This window comes from Hyperolius riggenbachi, chromosome 2, assembly GCF_040937935.1.
Source record: "Hyperolius riggenbachi isolate aHypRig1 chromosome 2, aHypRig1.pri, whole genome shotgun sequence".
Classification (NCBI taxonomy): domain Eukaryota; kingdom Metazoa; phylum Chordata; class Amphibia; order Anura; family Hyperoliidae; genus Hyperolius; species Hyperolius riggenbachi.
The window spans coordinates 566,685,213-566,704,867 of NC_090647.1; the positions used below are offsets into that span (position 1 = coordinate 566,685,213).

A 19,655-nucleotide genomic window follows, 5' to 3' on the forward strand; every position below is an offset into this window, starting at 1 on the left:
GAGGAGTAATAGGGGTGTGATGTGTGTCATGTGACTGCACAGTATGGAGCGGGGAAGGTGAGGGGTAATAGGGGTGTGATGTGTGTCATGTGACTGCACAGTATGGAGCGGGAAATGTGAGAATAGGGGTGTGATGTGTGTCATGTGACTGCACAGTATGGACCGGGGAATGTGAGGAGTAATAGGGGTGTGATGTGCGTCATGTGACTGCACAGTATGGGCGGGGAATGTGAGAAGTAATAGGGGTGTGATGTGTGTCATGTGACTGCACAGTAATGAGCGGGAAATGTGAGAAGTAATAGGGGTGTGATGTGTGTCATATGACTGCACAGTATGGAGCGGGGAATGTGAGGGGTAATAGGGGTGTGATGTGTGTCATGTGACTGCACAGTATGGAGCGGGGAAATGTGAGAAGTAATAGGGGTGTGATGTGTGTCATGTGACTGCACAGTATGGAGCGGGGAATGTGAGGAGTAATAGGGGTGTGATGTGCGTCATGTGACCGCACAGTATGGAGCGGTGGAAATGTGAGGAGTAATAGGGGTGTGATGTGTGTCATGTGACTGCACAGTATGGAGTGGGGAAATGTGAGAAGTAATAGCGGTGTGATGTGTGTCATGTGACTGCACAGTATGGGGCGGGGAATGTGAGAAGTAATAGGGGTGTGATGTGTGTCATATGACTGCACAGTATGGAGCGGGGAATGTGAGAATAGGGGTGTGATGTGTATCATGTGACTGCACAGTATGGGGCGGGGAATGTGAGAAGTAATAGGGGTGTGATGTGTGTCATATGACTGCACAGTATGGAGCGGGGAATGTGAGGAGTAATAGGGGTGTGATGTGCGTCATGTGACTGCACAGTATGGATCGGGGAATGTGAGGAGTAATAGGGGTGTGATGTGCGTCATGTGACTGCACAGTATGGAGCGGGGAATGTGAGGAGTAATAGGGGTGTGATGTGTGTCATGTGACTGCACAGTATGGGGCGGGGAATGTGAGAAGTAATAGGGGTGTGATGTGTGTCAAGTGACTGCACAGTATGGAGCGGGGAATGTGAGGAGTAATAGGGGTGTGATGTGTGTCAAGTGACTGCACAGTATGGGGCGGGGAATGTGAGAAGTAATAGGGGTGTGATGTGTGTCAAGTGACTGCACAGTATGGAGCGGGGAATGTGAGGAGTAATAGGGGTGTGATGTGTGTCATGTGACTGCACAGTATGGGGCGGGGAATGTGAGAAGTAATAGGGGTGTGATGTGTGTCATGTGACTGCACAGTATGGGGCGGGGAATGTGAGAAGTAATAGGGGTGTGATGTGCGTCATGTGACTGCACAGTATGGGCGGGGAATGTGAGGAGTAATAGGGATGTGATGTGTGTCATGTGACTGCACAGTGTGGAGCGGGGAATGTGAGGAGTAATAGGGGTGTGATGTGTGTCAAGTGACTGCACAGTATGGGGCGGGGAATGTGAGAAGTAATAGGGGTGTGATGTGTGTCAAGTGACTGCACAGTATGGAGCGGGGAATGTGAGGAGTAATAGGGGTGTGATGTGTGTCATGTGACTGCACAGTATGGGGCGGGGAATGTGAGAAGTAATAGGGGTGTGATGTGCGTCATGTGACTGCACAGTATGGGCGGGGAATGTGAGGAGTAATAGGGATGTGATGTGTGTCATGTGACTGCACAGTGTGGAGCGGGGAATGTGAGGAGTAATAGGGGTGTGATGTGTGTCATGTGACTGCACAGTGTGGAGCAGGGGGTGTGATGTGTGTCATGTGACTGCACAGTATGGAGCGGGGAATGTGAGGAGTAATAGGGGTGTGATGTGTGTCATGTGACTGCACAGTATGGGGCGGGGAATGTGAGAAGTAATAGGGGTGTGATGTGTGTCATGTGACTGCACAGTATGGAGCGGGGAAATGTGAGAAGTAATAGGGGTGTGGATGGTTAATGTTTCTGAGTCTTCAGTCTCCTCCTCCTCTCCAGGCAGTCAGCGCTGACACAGACGATAAAATAACATTATTGTAAAGCACACATTTATAAAATATTTATTAAAATAAATGTTCTCCATTGGGGGGCGCCGTACAGAACACACAGGCCATCCAAAGTCCAGCCATACAGTGTGTATAAATGGTACAATCCAAAAGTGAACGTCCTCAGAGGACTATGGATCATTTATCTCCATCACAAAGAGTCCGGACCAATCACACGGCTCCATATTAGAAGTTTCCATTAGGGGTGGATTTCTGGGGAGGAGCCGGGTACTATGTTTATGTGGGGTTGATCAGACTACAGTCAGCAGAAGCTTCTCCTTTTTCTTCCTTTTCCTCTTCTTCTCCTCAAAGCGCTCTGTGGCGTCAGCAAAGAACAGAACTTCCTCCTTGGCCTCAATCTCTCTCTTCAGGAACTGCAGGGCAGCCATGTTTACTCCCATTACATCCTGTAAGACAGCAGAGAGGGAGGATTGTGAGGGCAGAGAGGGAGGATTGTGAGGGCAGAGAGGGAGGGATGTGAGGGAGGATTGTGAGGGCAGAGAGGGAGGATTGTGAGGGCAGAGAGGGAGGATTGTGAGGGCAGAGAGGGAGGGTTGTGAGGGCAGAGAGGGAGGGTTGTGAGGGCAGAGAGGGAGGATTGTGATGGCAGAGAGGGAGGGTTGTGAGGGCAGAGAGGGAGGGTTGTGATGGCAGAGAGGGAGGGTTGTGAGGGCAGAGAGGGAGGGTTGTGAGGGCAGAGAGGGAGGGTTGTGAGGGCAGAGAGGGAGGGTTGTGAGGGAGGGGTGTGAGGGCAGAGAGGGAGGGGTGTGAGGGCAGAGAGGGAGGGGAGTGAGGGCAGAGAGGGAGGGGAGTGAGGGCAGAGAGGGAGGGGTGTGAGGGCAGAGAGGGAGGGGTGTGAGGACACAGCAGGGACCCTCCCAGGGTGAAAAAGGGCGGGAGAATTTCAGCTAGACATAGGGGGGATTGTGAGGACACAGTGGGGGATAGATAGAACCATCATGCAGGGTTTTTGTTTGTTTTGGGAGAGGTGGACAGAACCATCATGCAGGTTGGGGGGGGGGGGGGTTCTTACCCGAGCTTCTGCCACTTTGGAGATTGTGCAGTTTTTCAGGTCCTCGATGACCCCAAGGAGCATCTGATTACTGGTGATCTGGCCGAAATGTATCCTGGAGACAGGGAATAGATAGGAGCTGTTATATACAGCAGCCACTATACTATACAGACCGGCATGTATCCTCCTGGCTACAGACAGGGACAATTATATGCATTATATACAGAAGCCACTATAATCCTCCTCAGCCTCCAGCTGCCTGTGCACTCCTCACCCAGCCTGAGGCCACACCTCCAACTAGATGCTGAAAGCTATAAAGGCCTGTCAGTCAGCAGGGGGCGTCTGCAGCTGAAGGAGCAATCACACACCCCACAGCATGACCATGTGACCAAAGGGGGCGTGTGTCACGGTGATCGGGAGTCAGCAGCAGCTGAGGAGGAGATGAGCATCTGTAAACTGCTGCAGCAAGTATTTATAATCTTACACTTTGAAAAGGCAAAAAAACATGAACAAAAAAAAGTCAACTGAATTCATTAAATGTTTCGGTAAATACTTATAAACCTAAACCTGGCCTGCAGCTTTACTAGGCTGTGAAATGATATGACACAGGAAGCAACGCCCACTGATTAAATAACTGACACAAAAAGCACCACCCACTGATGATGAAATAACTGACACAAAAAGCACCGCCCACTAATGATGAAATTACTGACACAGGAAGCACCGCCCACTAATGAAATAAGTGACACAGGAAGCACTGCCTACTGATGAAAAGCTGACAAAGGAAGCACAGCACTCTTATGTTGAAATAACTTGACACAAAAAGCACCGCCCACTGATGAAATTACTGACACAGGAAGAACCACCCACTGATAAAGAAATTACTGATACAGGAAGCACCGCCCACTGACCTGAGCAGGAAGAAGAGGCAGCGGCAGATTAGCTCCACCTCCTGGCTGCACTGGATATAGTCCCGGAAGAGCGTCAGCAGATCTGGAATGTAAGAGAACGGCAGAACCAGCAGAGACTCCTCCAACTCGCTGCAACAAAATGGGGAGGGGGGGGGGGGGGGGGGAATTACTTATGTGATGAACCAATTATCCCCTCCTCCCACAACAACCCCCCCAACTGAAAATACCCCCTCCCCCCACAATCCACGGTAACACCCTGCCCCCAACTTCAAATATGGCAGCTACCAACTGCAAATATCACCCTTCCCCCAACTACAAATATCACGCCCTTCCCCCCAAAAAACCTCTCCCCACTACAAAAATTATCCTCAGCTTCTAATAAATGGAGAACCTGCCCAGTATTAGTATAGTGTTCCTAATAAAGGGAGGCCCTGCCCAGTATTAGTATAGTGTTCCTAATAAAAGGAGACTCTACCCAGTATTAGTATAGTGTTCCTAATAAAGGGAGGCCCTGCCCAGTATTAGTATAGTGTTCCTAATAAAAGGAGACTCTACCCAGTATTAGTATAGTGTTCCTAATAAAGGGAGGCCCTGCCCAGTATTAGTATAGTGTTCCTAATAAAGGGAGACCCTACCCAGTATTAGTATAGTGGTCCTAATAAAGGGAGACCCTACCCAGTATTAGTATAGTGGTCCTAATAAAGGGAGACCCTACCCAGTATTAGTATAGTGTTCCTAATAAAGGGAGACCCTACCCAGTATTAGTATAGTGGTCCTAATAAAGGGAGACCCTACCCAATATTAGTATAGTGTTCCTAATAAAAGGAGACTCTACCCAGTATTAGTATAGTGTTCCTAATAAAGGGAGGCCCTACCCAGTATTAGTATAGTGGTCCTAATAAAGGGAGACCCTACCCAATATTAGTATAGTGTTCCTAATAAAAGGAGACTCTACCCAGTATTAGTATAGAGTTCCTAATAAAGGGAGACCCTGCCCAGTATTAGTATAGTGTTCCTAATAAAGGGAGGCCCTGCCCAGTATTAGTATAGTGTTCCTAATAAAGGGAGGCCCTGCCCAGTATTAGTATAGTGTTCCTAATAAAGGGAGGCCCTGCCCAGTATTAGTATAGTGTTCCTAATAAAGGGAGACATTGCCCAGTATTAGTATAGTGTTCCTAATAAAGGGAGGCCCTGCCCAGTATTAGTATAGTGTTCCTAATAAAGGGAGGCCCTACCCAGTATTAGTATAGTGTTCCTAATAAAGGGAGGCCCTGCCCAGTATTAGTATAGTGTTCCTAATAAAGGGAGACCCTACTCAGTATTAGTATAGTGTTCCTAATAAAGGGAGAACCTGCCCAGTATTAGTATAGTGTTCCTAATAAAGGGAGGCCCTGCCCAGTATTAGTATAGTGTTCCTAATAAAAGGAGACTCTACCCAGTATTAGTATAGAGTTCCTAATAAAGGGAGGCCCTACCCAGTATTAGTATAGTGTTCCTAATAAAGGGAGGCCCTGCCCAGTATTAGTATAGTGTTCCTAATAAAGGGAGACCCTACCCAGTATTAGTATAGTGTTCCTAATAAAGGGAGGCCCTACCCAGTATTAGTATAGTGGCCCTAATAAAGGGAGACTCTACCCAGTATTAGTATAGTGTTCCTAATAAAGGGAGGCCCTACCCAGTATTAGTATAGTGTTCCTAATAAAGGGAGGCCCTACCCAGTATTAGTATAGTGTTCCTAATAAAGGGAGGCCCCACCCAGTATTAGTATAGTGTTCCTAATAAAGGGAGACCCTACCCAGTATTAGTATAGTGTTCCTAATAAAGGGAGGCCCTGTCCAGTATTAGTATAGTGTTCCTAATAAAGGAAGGCCCTGCCCAGTATTAGTATAGTGTTCCTAATAAAGGGAGACCCTTCCCAGTATTAGTATAGTGTTCCTAATAAAGGGAGGCCCTACCCAGTATTAGTATAGTGTTCCTAATAAAGGGAGGCCCTGTCCAGTATTAGTATAGTGCTCCTAATAAAAGGAGACTCTACCCAGTATTAGTATAGTGTTCCTAATAAAAGGAGACTCTACCCAGTATTAGTATAGTGTTCCTAATAAAAGGAGGCCCTGCCCAGTATTAGTATGGTGTTCCTAATAAAGGGAGGCCCTGCCCAGTATTAGTATAGTGTTCCTAATAAAGGGAGACCCTACCCAGTATTAGTATAGTGTTCCTAATAAAGGGAGACCCTACCCAGTATTAGTATAGTGTTCCTAATAAAGGGAGGCCCTGCCCAGTATTAGTATAGTGTTCCTAATAAAGGGAGACCCTACCCAGTATTAGTATAGTGTTCCTAATAAAGGGAGGCCCTACCCAGTATTAGTATAGTGTTCCTAATAAAGGGAGACCCTTCCCAGTATTAGTATAGTGTTCCTAATAAAGGGAGGCCCTACCCAGTATTAGTATAGTGTTCCTAATGAGGCCCTGTCCAGTATTAGTATAGTGCTCCTAATAAAAGGAGACTCTACCCAGTATTAGTATAGTGTTCCTAATAAAAGGAGACTCTACCCAGTATTAGTATAGTGTTCCTAATAAAGGGAGGCCCTACCCAGTATTAGTATAGTGTTCCTAATAAAGGGAGGCCCTACCCAGTATTAGTATAGTGTTCCTAATAAAGGGAGGCCCTACCCAGTATTAGTATAGTGTTCCTAATAAAGGGAGACCCTGCCCAGTATTAGTATAGTGTTCCTAATAAAGGGAGGCCCTACCCAGTATTAGTATAGTGTTCCTAATAAAGGGAGGCCCTACCCAGTATTAGTATAGTGTTCCTAATAAAGGGAGACCCTACCCAGTATTAGTATAGTGTTCCTAATAAAGGGAGACCCTTCCCAGTATTAGTATAGTGTTCCTAATAAAAGGAGACACTACCCAGTATTAGTATAGTGTTCCTAATAAAAGGAGACTCTACCCAGTATTAGTATAGTGTTCCTAATAAAGGGAGGCCCTACCCAGTATTAGTATAGTGGTCCTAATAAAGGGAGACTCTACCCAGTATTAGTATAGTGTTCCTAATAAAGGGAGGCCCTACCCAGTATTAGTATAGTGTTCCTAATAAAGGGAGGCCCTACCCAGTATTAGTATAGTGTTCCTAATAAAGGGAGACCCTGCCCAGTATTAGTATAGTGTTCCTAATAAAGGGAGGCCCTACCCAGTATTAGTATAGTGTTCCTAATAAAGGGAGGCCCTACCCAGTATTAGTATAGTGGTCCTAATAAAAGGAGACACTACCCAGTATTAGTATAGTGTTCCTAATAAAGGGAGGCCCTGCCCAGTATTAGTATAGTGTTCCTAATAAAGGGAGGCCCTGCCCAGTATTAGTATAGTGTTCCTAATAAAGGGAGACCCTGCCCAGTATTAGTATAGTGTTCCTAATAAAGGGAGACCCCACCCAGTATTAGTATAGTGTTCCTAATAAAGGGAGACCCCACCCAGTATTAGTATAGTGTTCCTAATAAAGGGAGACCCCACCCAGTATTAGTATAGTGTTCCTAATAAAGGGAGGCCCTACCCAGTATTAGTATAGTGTTCCTAATAAAGGGAGACCCTGCCCAGTATTAGTATAGTGTTCCTAATAAAGGGAGGCCCTACCCAGTATTAGTATAGTGTTCCTAATAAAGGGAGACCCTACCCAGTATTAGTATAGTGTTCCTAATAAAGGGAGACCCTGCCCAGTATTAGTATAGTGTTCCTAATAAAGGGAGGCCATACCCAGTATTAGTATAGTGTTCCTAATAAAGGGAGACCCTGCCCAGTATTAGTATAGTGTTCCTAATAAAGGGAGACCCTACCCAGTATTAGTATAGTGTTCCTAATAAAGGGAGACCCTGCCCAGTATTAGTATAGTGTTCCTAATAAAGGGAGACCCTACCCAGTATTAGTATAGTGTTCCTAATAAAGGGAGACCCTACCCAGTATTAGTATAGTGTTCCTAATAAAGGGAGACCCTGCCCAGTATTAGTATAGTGTTCCTAATAAAGGGATACCCTACCCAGTATTAGTATAGTGTTCCTAATAAAGGGAGACCCTGCCCAGTATTAGTATAGTGCTCCTAATAAAGGGAGACCCTACCCAGTATTAGTATAGTGTTCCTAATAAAGGGAGGCCCTACCCAGTATTAGTATAGTGCTCCTAATAAAGGGAGACCCTGCCCAGTATTAGTATAGTGTTCCTAATAAAGGGAGGCCCTACCCAGTATTAGTATAGTGGTCCTAATAAAGGGAGGCCCTGCCCAGTATTAGTATAGTGTTCCTAATAAAGGGAGGCTCTGCCCAGTATTAGTATAGTGTTCCTAATAAAGGGAGACCCTACCCAGTATTAGTATAGTGTTCCTAATAAAGGGAGACCCTACCCAGTATTAGTATAGTGTTCCTAATAAAGGGAGACCCTGCCCAGTATTAGTATAGTGTTCCTAATAAAGGGAGACCCTGCCCAGTATTAGCATAGTGTTCCTAATAAAGGGAGGCCCTGCCCAGTATTAGTATAGTGTTCATAATAAAATGAGACCCTACCCAGTATTAGTATAGTGTTCCTAATAAAGGGAAGCCCTACCCAGTATTAGTATAGTGTTCCTAATAAAGGGAGGCCCTACCCAGTATTAGTATAGTGTTCCTAATAAAGAGAGGCCCTGCCCAGTATTAGTATAGTGTTCCTAATAAAGGGAGGCCCTACCCAATATTAGTATAGTGTTCCTAATAAAGGGAGGTCCTGCCCAGTATTAGTATAGTGTTCCTAATAAAGGGAGGCCCTACCCTGTATTAGTATAGTGTTCCTAATAAAGGGAGGCCCTGCCCAGTATTAGTATAGTGGTCCTAATAAAGGGAGGCCCTGCCCAGTATTAGTATAGTGTTCCTAATAAAGGAAGGCCCTACCCAGTATTAGTATAGTGTTCCTAATAAAGGGAGGCCCTACCCAGTATTAGTATAGTGTTTCTAATAAAAGGATACTCTACCCAGTATTAGTATAGTGTTCCTAATAAAGGGAGGCCCTACTCAGTATTAGTATAGTGTTCCTAATAAAGGAAGGCCCTACCCAGTATTAGTATAGTGTTCCTAATAAAGGGAGGCTATACCCAGTATTAGTATAGTGTCCCTAATAAAGGGAGGCCCTGCCCTGTATTAGTATAGTGTTCCTAATAAAGGGAGGCCCTACCCAGTATTAGTATAGTGTTCCTAATAAAGGGAGGCCCTGCCCAGTATTAGTATAGTGTTCCTAATAAAGGGAGGCCCTACCCAATATTAGTATAGTGTTCCTAATAAAGGGAGGTCCTGCCCAGTATTAGCATAGTGTTCCTAATAAAGGGAGGCCCTGCCCAGTATTAGTATAGTGTTCCTAATAAAGGGAGACCCTGCCCAGTATTAGTATAGTGTCCCTAATAAAGGGAGGCCCTGCCCAGTATTAGTATAGTGTTCCTAATAAAGGGAGGCCCTACCCAGTATTAGTATAGTGTTTCTAATAAAAGGATACTCTACCCAGTATTAGTATAGTGTTCCTAATAAAGGGAGGCCCTACTCAGTATTAGTATAGTGTTCCTAATAAAGGAAGGCCCTACCCAGTATTAGTATAGTGTTCCTAATAAAGGGAGGCTATACCCAGTATTAGTATAGTGTCCCTAATAAAGGGAGGCCCTGCCCTGTATTAGTATAGTGTTCCTAATAAAGGGAGACCCTACCCAGTATTAGTATAGCGTTCCTAATAAAGGGAGGCCCTACCCAGTATTAGTATAGTGTTCCTAATAAAGGGAGGCCCTGCCCAGTATTAGTATAGTGTTCCTAATAAAGGGAGGCCCTGCCCAGTATTAGTAAAGTGTTCCTAATAAAGGGAGGCCCTGCCCAGTATTAGTATAGTGTTCCTAATAAAGGGAGATGTTGCCCAGTATTAGTATAGTGTTCCTAATAAAAGGAGACTCTACCCAGTATTAGTATAGTGTTCCTAATAAACAGAGTAACCAAGCAGCTCAGGGTGACCCAAACTACTAGGAATGTGTAGGGGGATAAAAGGGACCAAAAAGCCCTCTTACTAAAAAAGCAATGCTTGGTGTAATTGCCTTCTTAAAACAGAAGGAAATTTGCAATAATTCAGTTACAATGAACATTTGTGGTTACCCACAATGCACTACTACTAAATATGCAAATTATCCCTTTTCCCCCTTGGTAAGCCAAGCAAGCATCCAGAACCGCTGGTATATACCAAGCCTATAGCTTTAAGTTTTACACAGCCATATCAAACCCACATGTTCCTAATAAAGGGAGGCGCTACCCAGTATTAGTATAGTGGTCCTAATTAAGGGAGACCCTGCCCATTATTAGTATAGTGGTCCTAATACAGGGAGACCCTGCCCAGTATTAGTATAGTGTTCCTAATACAGGGAGACCCTCCCCAGTATTAGTATAGTGTTCCTAATAAAGGGAGACCCTGCCCAGTATTAGTATAGTGGTCCTAATAAAGGGAGGCCCTACCCAGTATTAGTATAGTGTTCCTAATAAAGGAAGAACCTGCCCAGTATTAGTATAGTGGTCCTAATAAAGGGAGGCCCTACCCAGTATTAGTATAGTGTTCCTAATAAAGGGAGACCATGCCCAGTATTAGTATAGTGTTCCTAATAAAGGGAGACCATGCCCAGTATTAGTATAGTGTTCCTAATAAAGGGAGGCCCTACCCAGTATTAGTATAGTGGTCCTAATAAAGAGAGGCCCTACCCAGTATTAGTATAGTGTTCCTAATAAAGGGAGACCCTGCCCAGTATTAGTATAGTGTTCCTAATAAAGGGAGAACCTGCCCAGTATTAGTATAGTGGTCCTAATAAAGGGAGGCCCTACCCAGTATTAGTATAGTGTTCCTAATAAAGGGAGGCCCTACCCAGTATTAGTATGGTGTTCCTAATAAAGGGAGACCCTGCCCAGTATTAGTATAGTGTTCCTAATAAAGGGAGACCCTACCCAGTATTAGTATAGTGTTCCTAATAAAGGGAGGCCCTACCCAGTATTAGTATAGTGTTCCTAATAAAGGGAGGCCCTACCCAGTATTAGTATAGTGTTCCTAATAAAGGGAGGCCCTACCCAGTATTAGTATGGTGTTCCTAATAAAGGGAGACCCTGCCCAGTATTAGTATAGTGTTCCTAATAAAGGGAGACCCTACCCAGTATTAGTATAGTGTTCCTAATAAAGGGAGGCCCGACCCAGTATTAGTATAGTGTTCCTAATAAAGGGAGACCTTACCCAGTATTAGTATAGTGTTCCTAATAAAAGGAGACACTACCCAGTATTAGTATAGTGTTCCTAATAAAGGGAGGCCCGATCCAGTATTAGTATAGTGTTCCTAATAAAGGGAGGCCCTGCCCAGTATTAGTATGGTGTTCCTAATAAAGGGAGGCCTTACCCAGTATTAGTATGGTGTTCCTAATAAAGGGAGACTCTGCCCAGTATTAGTATAGTGTTCCTAATAAAGGGAGGCCCGACCCAGTATTAGTATAGTGTTCCTAATAAAGGGAGGCCCGATCCAGTATTAGTATAGTGTTCCTAATAAAAGGAGACTCTACCCAGTATTAGTATAGTGTTCCTAATAAAAGGAGACTCTACCCAGTATTAGTATAGTGTTCCTAATAAAGGGAGGCCCTACCCAGTATTAGTATAGTGGTCCTAATAAAGGGAGGCCCTACCCAGTATTAGTATAGTGTTCCTAATAAAGGGAGAACCTGCCCAGTATTAGTATAGTGGTCCTAATAAAGGGAGGCCCTACCCAGTATTAGTATAGTGTTCCTAATAAAGGGAGACCCTACCCAGTATTAGTATAGTGTTCCTAATAAAGGGAGAACCTGCCCAGTATTAGTATAGTGGTCCTAATAAAGGGAGGCCCTACCCAGTATTAGTATAGTGTTCCTAATAAAGGGAGACCCTGCCCAGTATTAGTATAGTGTTCCTAATAAAGGGAGACCCTACCCAGTATTAGTATAGTGTTCCTAATAAAGGGAGAACCTGCCCAGTATTAGTATAGTGGTCCTAATAAAGGGAGGCCCTACCCAGTATTAGTATAGTGTTCCTAATAAAGGGAGGCCCTACCCAGTATTAGTATAGTGTTCCTAATAAAGGGAGGCCCTACCCAGTATTAGTATGGTGTTCCTAATAAAGGGAGACCCTGCCCAGTATTAGTATAGTGTTCCTAATAAAGGGAGACCCTACCCAGTATTAGTATAGTGTTCCTAATAAAGGGAGGCCCGACCCAGTATTAGTATAGTGTTCCTAATAAAGGGAGGCCCTGCCCAGTATTAGTATAGTGTTCCTAATAAAGGGAGGCCCTGCCCAGTATTAGTATGGTGTTCCTAATAAAGGGAGGCCCTACCCAGTATTAGTATGGTGTTCCTAATAAAGGGAGACCCTGCCCAGTATTAGTATAGTGTTCCTAATAAAGGGAGGCCCGATCCAGTATTAGTATAGTGTTCCTAATAAAGGGAGGCCCGATCCAGTATTAGTATAGTGTTCCTAATAAAGGGAGGCCCTGCCCAGTATTAGTATAATGCGGTTAGTAAAGTGCACAGGTAGAATACACACATTTATATAACGTGTACACACACACAGCCAGCTGGTCAGACACATACCTGGACCTCACTTTCTTCATCACATCCAGGACGTATTCGGAGGACTGCGGGGGAAGACGGTCAGATAATATCAGAGAGGTTAGTAAATAATGGAAGTGATATGATATTTTACTGATATCTCCACTAGAGGTGAACATTACAGTTAAGTGAAGTGGGTGATTGAATACAAACTCCCTGACAACTACTGATCACTGGCCCCGTGGCAGTTCTGGTTCAGCCCTCGCTAATTCCACCTCCTGTACTCTGATTACTGTTTCTTCAGGGTAAGGTCGGTGATACACCTGCAGCGTTTTGTCCAGTGATTGAGTTTTCCCATTCACTTCAATGAGAATCGCAGCAAAATCATCTCAACCTTTCAAAATTGTGCCAAAATCGTTCGTTTTGCTGTGATTCTCATTCGAGTAAATGAGAGCGTTTTTCAAAATACAAACGCTGCAGGCGGGTCGCAGGGCTGAGGCTGGAGCGCACTCTGTGCTGGAAAACATGCGTTTTCTGCATTGCACATTTCTGCAGATTTCCATGCGTTTTCTGCATTGCACATTTCTGCAGATTTCCATGCGTTTTCTGCATCGCTAGCGATTCTGCCTAGTGCACTCTTTTAAGGTGGCCACACACGATACAATAAAATGATCCGATTTTACAGCAATTCGATAAAAACAATCGGATCTCCCGAAAAAAATCGACAGCTTTTTTTTTTTTAATTCGACTGAAAAATCCGATCGGATTTCCAGTTTTCTTCCATTTTTATCGATCCGGAATACAGATATTTTTCTTCAATCTCGCTAAAGATTGTATGGTGTGTGTTGGATTGCCAATTTATTAATATACACACCCTAGCAATTTTCTCAGAGTTTCCAATCCTTTTTATCATGATTGGGCGAAAATTGAACATACGTGTGTGGTACATTGCTCATATTTTTGAAATGTTACTGTCAGAAAAATTGATTGCAATGCTTAAATTGAACAGATATATAAAAAATTGTACGGTGTGTGGCCACCTTTAGCCTCACTGTTCATCTTAGTCACATGACAGGAAGTGTATGGAAGCTGGGCCAGCTGTGACAGCTTTAAACTCTACACAAACTCTTCCTTCACTCTGGACAAAAAATTAAGTTTTGGCTGAATCTATATTGCAGTGATGCAGTGCTGTAACCCATAGCAACCAAACTGCAACAAACACCGCATGGCCCCCCTCCCCTGTTGTGCAGCAATCAAATCTGTCCCAATAAATACACTTTCAAACTGTCCATTTTCAAATATGAGTTGTAATAGGAAAGCCCAATGGAGAGTAGAAAATTATGCCGCCTTGTGTTCACCTAGTGAACAGGTAATTAAAAACTGCTTTCGGTGGGTTTTTGTTTATATCCGGCCCCACAAGCAGAGGGCGGAGCCTGAGCTGGCTTTCCCTCCCCTCTCCCACCCTGGAACATTATTACAATACACAGGCAGATTCCGTCTTACCGAGATATTCCCGTAGGCCTGGAGGATGGGGTGCAGCTTCCGTGGGAGCTGTGTGTGCAAAAGATAATATTTGTTAGCAGGAAAATCGGGGTGCAATATACCATGTGACCTATCACTGTGCCCCTCCCACTCTGCATCAAAAGAATCAACCTCCTCATACTGCCCCCCCCCCCCCCCCCCAAAAAAAAAATAGAGCAAGAGAGCCGAGATCAGGCTGAAAACCCCAGTCTGCAAATAAACCTGGCTCTACAGATGACAGTCACCTCTTTGCCGGCGGTTCGGCACAGTGCACGGTGCTCCTCCAGTTTGGCGCTTTCCTCTCGGTGCAGCTCGATGGCCTCCATAATGCGCTCAGTCTGAAAGAGAGACATCAGGTGCTGGTGAGATTCTGCCTCAACAATCTGCAGACGGAGGTCACGTGACCTCCAACCCAAAGTCAGGTGATAGCCGCCTCCAACCCCTCCCGCGTCACAGTGGCCCTAATTCCCCCAGTAAGATGACAGTGGCACAAAACAACCCCATCATGCGAAAGCGGCCTCCAACCATATATATATGAGATATCGGCGTGGGAGACTTGGGCGCAGGAAACAGCCGGTATATGGCTGATCCTGCTTCTGCACAAATCCGGCGGCGTTAAGTACTATTCCCCCTCCAGGTCCACGTGGATGGAGGGGAATGATGTCATTCGGCTTCCAGCGATTGCTGGAGGCCAAATTATTGTGTTTTAAAATTAAAATCAGCTCCGTCTTCTGACAGCACCGAAGTTACTCACTGTGCACGGCTATGGCTGTAATTCCTATTACAGCCTATGGTGGCGCCGGCTGCACCCAAATCTCCTGCATTGTTATTACAGCGCTCGTATCCAATCTCCCCAGTCATGTGACGGGGCCTTCAACTCACCCCCCGCCCCAGTCATGAGACGATGGCCTCCAACCCCCCCACAGCCACATCACAGTGGCCCTAATCCCCCCAGTAACATGACAGCGGCCCCTAACACCCTTTTCACGCTAAATCGGCCTCCAACCCCCCCAGTCAGTCAGACGACAACGTCCTCCAACACCAAGTCACATGACAGCAGCCTCCAACACCAAGTCACGTGACAGCGACCTCCAATGCCAACTCACATGACAAGTAACCGCACCACACTGTGCAATGTGATTGCAATATCCACTGCAAAGCAAACTGCAATCTACAGCTGCTCCCTCCAGTATCTGAGCCAAGCAGTGTAGAGATCATATCACTCAGCACAGAGAAAGTCTATTGCTTTCAGTTGTTCTGTCCCGGCCTAAGTAACACACGCGTGATTACTTCAAACGACGGGTTGTCAGACCCGCTCGCGGGGTGGCCGTTCTGAGTCTGCCGGCAGTTTCTGAGTGTGTACAGTCTGTTGGCTGGCTGATAAGGCTGGTCTTGACTGATCCGCTCGGCGGATCGATCAAAACCAGCCTCATCAGCCTGCCGACAGACTGTACATACGCGGAAACTGTCAGCAGAACGGCCGCTCCGCGGGCGGGTCTGACGACTCGTCGTTTGAAGTAATCACGCATGTGTACGCACCATTACAGCAGTAAGAGGAGCAGAGTATTATCATTGGCAGAATTGCCACAAGTGACAGGTTCTCTTTACAGGGGGACAGACCCCGCTTACAGCGATATCTGGAAGATCACAAGTAATGGATGGTGGATGGGATCGTCTGCCAGTGTGCAGAGGCCCTGGTGGAAGCAGATAATGAAGCACTTGGTAATCAGGGAAACCAGGGTTGTACTTACAGCTTTCACAGTCTCGATGGTCTTCTTCCCAGCCAGACCCGTTTCTCCCTCTTTCTCTCCGGCTACCTGCAGAGACAAAGACACCATGACTAGACTGAGGAGCGGACACCTCCGGGATCTCACGGGTCACCTGACACTGCGGGCTGCAAGGCATGCTGGGAGTTCAGCCAACACAGCACTACTCACCACAGGCTGGTCTCCTTTGCCGACACTTTCCTCAAACTCCGCCTCACGTTGCTGGAAGAGAGAAGCGAGACGTGAGAGGACTCCTGTGTCTCTAAACATCCCAACAGCATTGGCGACACATTCCACAGCTTCCAGCACTACTGTCCCTCACCCCACCCTGCCCCAATCATGCATCATGCTGACTACACACCTTCATCAGTGTGGCCCAAACTCGCCGCAGAGGTCTTCTACCCCCATACTGGTCACTTCACAAGAAAAAGAGAAAAAACTTGTGCTCAAACAAATAGCACTGGCCCTTTATAAATGCACTCGGTGCTGCTCTCTCTTAACTGGTTGGTGCCAGTGTCTGTAAAAACAAGAGGGTAGGGAGAGAAATAGAGAGCGCTCCGTAGTGCATTAAATGGGGTATGCTACTTTGCACATATAAAATTGATCACACTCACATTTAGTAGATAAATCTGTTGCTGTGCCTCAAAAACGTCCTCCAGTGGGTCGCCTAAAACCTGGAACAGCCTGGCCAGGGCTGGAGGTGCGGATGAAAAGCGAGAGAGCGTCCGTCTGGGGCAGGGGGGGGGCGCAGCCACTGCCGTCACTACCGGTTTCGGCGTTAGTCCACACCTTCCTCAGGTCCTGAGGAAGGCGTGGACTAACGCCGAAACCGGTTGCGCCCCCCGTTTTTGAGGCGCAGCAACAGATTTATCTACTAAATGTGAGTGTGATCAATTTTATATGTGCAAAGTAGCATACCCCATTTAATGCACTACGGAGCGCTCTCTATTTCTTTCCCTACCCTCTGGTCACTTCACAGTCTGACCTGTACTCCAAATGCACAGACCTCACCCCTGTACCCCAAACCCTTTCCACAGATATCACCAAACCCCCACCTCATTTCTGTATCTCAAAACCTCCACACAGACCTCAACCCCATCCCTGTACCCCAAACCCTCTCCACAGATCTCACCAAACCCCCACCTCATTCCTGTATCTCAAAACCTCCACATAGACCTCACCTCATCCCTGTACACCAAACCCTCTCCACAGACCTCATCCTTGTACCCCAAACCCTCCCCACAGACCTCACCTTACACTCATCCCATCCCTGTACCCCAAACCCTCTCCACAGACCTCATCCTACCCCAACTCATCCTTGTACCCCAAATGCTCCTCACAGACCTCACCTCTCCATCGTGTGCACAACACCTACCAGACAGGCCTCATCCTGCCCCCACTTCATCCCATGCACCACACCCATCACACAGGCCTTACCCCTTCAACCCATGCACCACACAAGCCTCCCCCTGCCCCCTCATCCTAATCCCAGGCTTTGCCTTACTGATACCCCGGCACCCTCATTTCCAGTTTTACCATTTCCTGTTCCTCCTCCAGGATGAGCGGCTCCCTGGTTCTCTCCCACAGCCGGAGGGACTTGTCATGTGATGAGGAGACAACATGGTCGCCATTAGGACTGACAGCCAAACACCACACCTCGCCATGGTGACCCTGAGAGAGGGGAAGACAGAGGGGGTTTGTGTCATTATTGGGCGACACACTGGATCCAATATGGTACATGCCAGTTCCAGGGCCACCTACCTCCAGAGTCTGGATCTGCTGAAAATGATCAGCGTCCCACTGCTTCAGCTTCCGGTCCTTACCCGCGCTGAAGAACAAGTGCGTCCGCGCCACAAACTGCAGGAACATCACACTGCCGAGAGAAGGGGGCACAAGGGTGACTTCAACCCCCACAACGAACGTTACAGAGATACACCATCCAACAGTCTCCTCTGTATTTCAGGGATTCCACAAATGGGATCTCTGAATGCAACACCCGAGGGGCCAGCTGGAGGACTCTTAAAGAGACTCCGTAACAAAAATTGCATCCTGTTTTTTATCATCCTACAAGTTCCAAAAGCTATTCTAATGTGTTCTGGCTTACTGCAGCACTTTCTGCTATCACAGTCTCTGTAATAAATCAATGTATCTTTCCCTTGTCAGACTTGTCAGCCTGTGTCTGGAAGGCTGCCAAGTTCTTCAGTGTTGTGGTTCTGCTATGAACTCCCCCTTCCAGGCCCCTCTATGCACACTGCCTGTGTGATATTTAGATTAGTGCAGCTTCTCTCTTCTCTCTTATCTTTTACAAGCTGGATAAATCGTCCTTTGAGCTGGCTGGGCTTTCACATACTGAGGAAATTCAGACAAGGGCAAAGCTGTTTGCAGGAAGAAACAAGCAGCCTGAAACTTCAGTGCATGAGATTCTGCAGAGGGAAAGAAACACACAAATGATCTCTTGAGATTAAAAAGGAAGGGTGTATACAGCCTGCTTGTGTATGAATGTATTTTCTATGTGTGGACATACTGTACATCAACCTACTTCCTGTTTTGGTGGCCATTTTGTTTGTTTATAAACAAACTTTTTAAAACTGTTTTTAACCACTTTTAATGCGGCGAGGAGCAGCGAAATTGTGTCAGAGGGTAATAGGAGATGTCCCCTAACGCACTGGTATGTTTACTTTTGTGCGATTTTAACAATACAGATTCTCTTTAAAGTGGATCAGAGATAAACTTTTACTCATTGCGTAATTGTGTTCCTTTCATATAGTTTATAGGGCATTCAAATACTATTTTGTTTTGTTTTATTACTCGAATTCCCTATAAACTAAACAAGCCTCGCTCACAGCTCATTTTGTGCCTTGGCACTGTAGCAAGGGCTTATGGGAGCTCAGTCTGGGCAGGAGGAGGAGGTTAATAGCCACTGATTTCAGAGGCAGAGGGGAGGAGGAGAGGGGACTGAATTTACACACAGGCAAGCTGATAGCATCTCCAGCCCTCAGCCTGTGACAATGTGACAAACAGAACATGGCTGCCCTCATTGTATCACAGGAATAAATAATCAAACTATTGAAGCTGTTTGCAGCTAGATTTGCTGTGTAAACTATCTAAACTTTAGATAAGATATATAGACAAGCTACTTGTTAGAGTTAGTTTTTCTTTTCGGATCCGCTTTAATGCTGGGCTTCTAATTGCTAAGAACTGAGTACCTGTACTTCCACAAAGAAGGACTCAAACTTCCACACACTCAGACTTTTGTCTTATTTTATTGCAGTTAGCTTTCAACTCTTCATTTTGTTACATATAAGATTTACTTGAGCAGTCTTCACCCCCCCCCCCCCCAAGGAAGTAGAGGATCGCGGTGCAAGAAAAAAAAAAAAAAAAAAGACGGGGCATGTGTAGTGGGCACAGTCCCCGCCTCGACTGTGGAGAACGGAGGGAGCGGTGGGCATGAGGAGAGCCCACTACACATGCCCTGTTTTTAATTTTTTTTTCCTTAAAGGTATCCTTTAAAGCGGATCCAAGATGAATAACTATAACAAGTAACTTGTCTATATATCTTATCTAAAGTTTAGATGGTTTACACAGCAAATCTAGCTGAAAACAGCTTCAACAGAATATGATTATTTCTTTCTGTGATACGACAGCAGCCATGTTCTGTTTGTCACATTACACAGAGGCAAGCTTATCTGCATTTCCTCCCCTCAGACTGTGAAAACTCCACTCCCCTCTCCTCCTCCCCTCTGCCTCTGAAATCTCTGGCTAGTAACACCTCCTCCTCCTGCCCACACTGAGCTCCCATAAGCCCTTGCTACAGTGCAAAG

At 45.9% G+C, this 19,655-nt stretch overlaps 1 protein-coding gene across 2 annotated transcripts in view; it reads right to left on the reverse strand.

Annotated features, from left to right (window-relative positions):
- Positions 1-2,032: 2,032 nt before the first annotated feature.
- WDR3 (WD repeat domain 3) overlaps positions 2,033-19,655 on the reverse strand; it is a 51,498-nt gene continuing 33,875 nt past the window's right edge. For both annotated transcript variants that reach the window (XM_068266301.1, XM_068266300.1), the window contains exons 18-27: positions 17,596-17,707; positions 17,371-17,505; positions 16,006-16,056; positions 15,820-15,885; positions 14,314-14,406; positions 14,051-14,098; positions 12,590-12,633; positions 3,957-4,085; positions 3,067-3,160; positions 2,033-2,440 (exon numbers count right to left, since the gene is read on the reverse strand). In XM_068266301.1, coding sequence (XP_068122402.1) covers positions 2,285-2,440; positions 3,067-3,160; positions 3,957-4,085; positions 12,590-12,633; positions 14,051-14,098; positions 14,314-14,406; positions 15,820-15,885; positions 16,006-16,056; positions 17,371-17,505; positions 17,596-17,707 — 928 coding nt within the window. In that variant the 3' untranslated portion in view covers positions 2,033-2,284. The remainder of the gene's footprint in view (positions 2,441-3,066; positions 3,161-3,956; positions 4,086-12,589; positions 12,634-14,050; positions 14,099-14,313; positions 14,407-15,819; positions 15,886-16,005; positions 16,057-17,370; positions 17,506-17,595; positions 17,708-19,655) is intronic.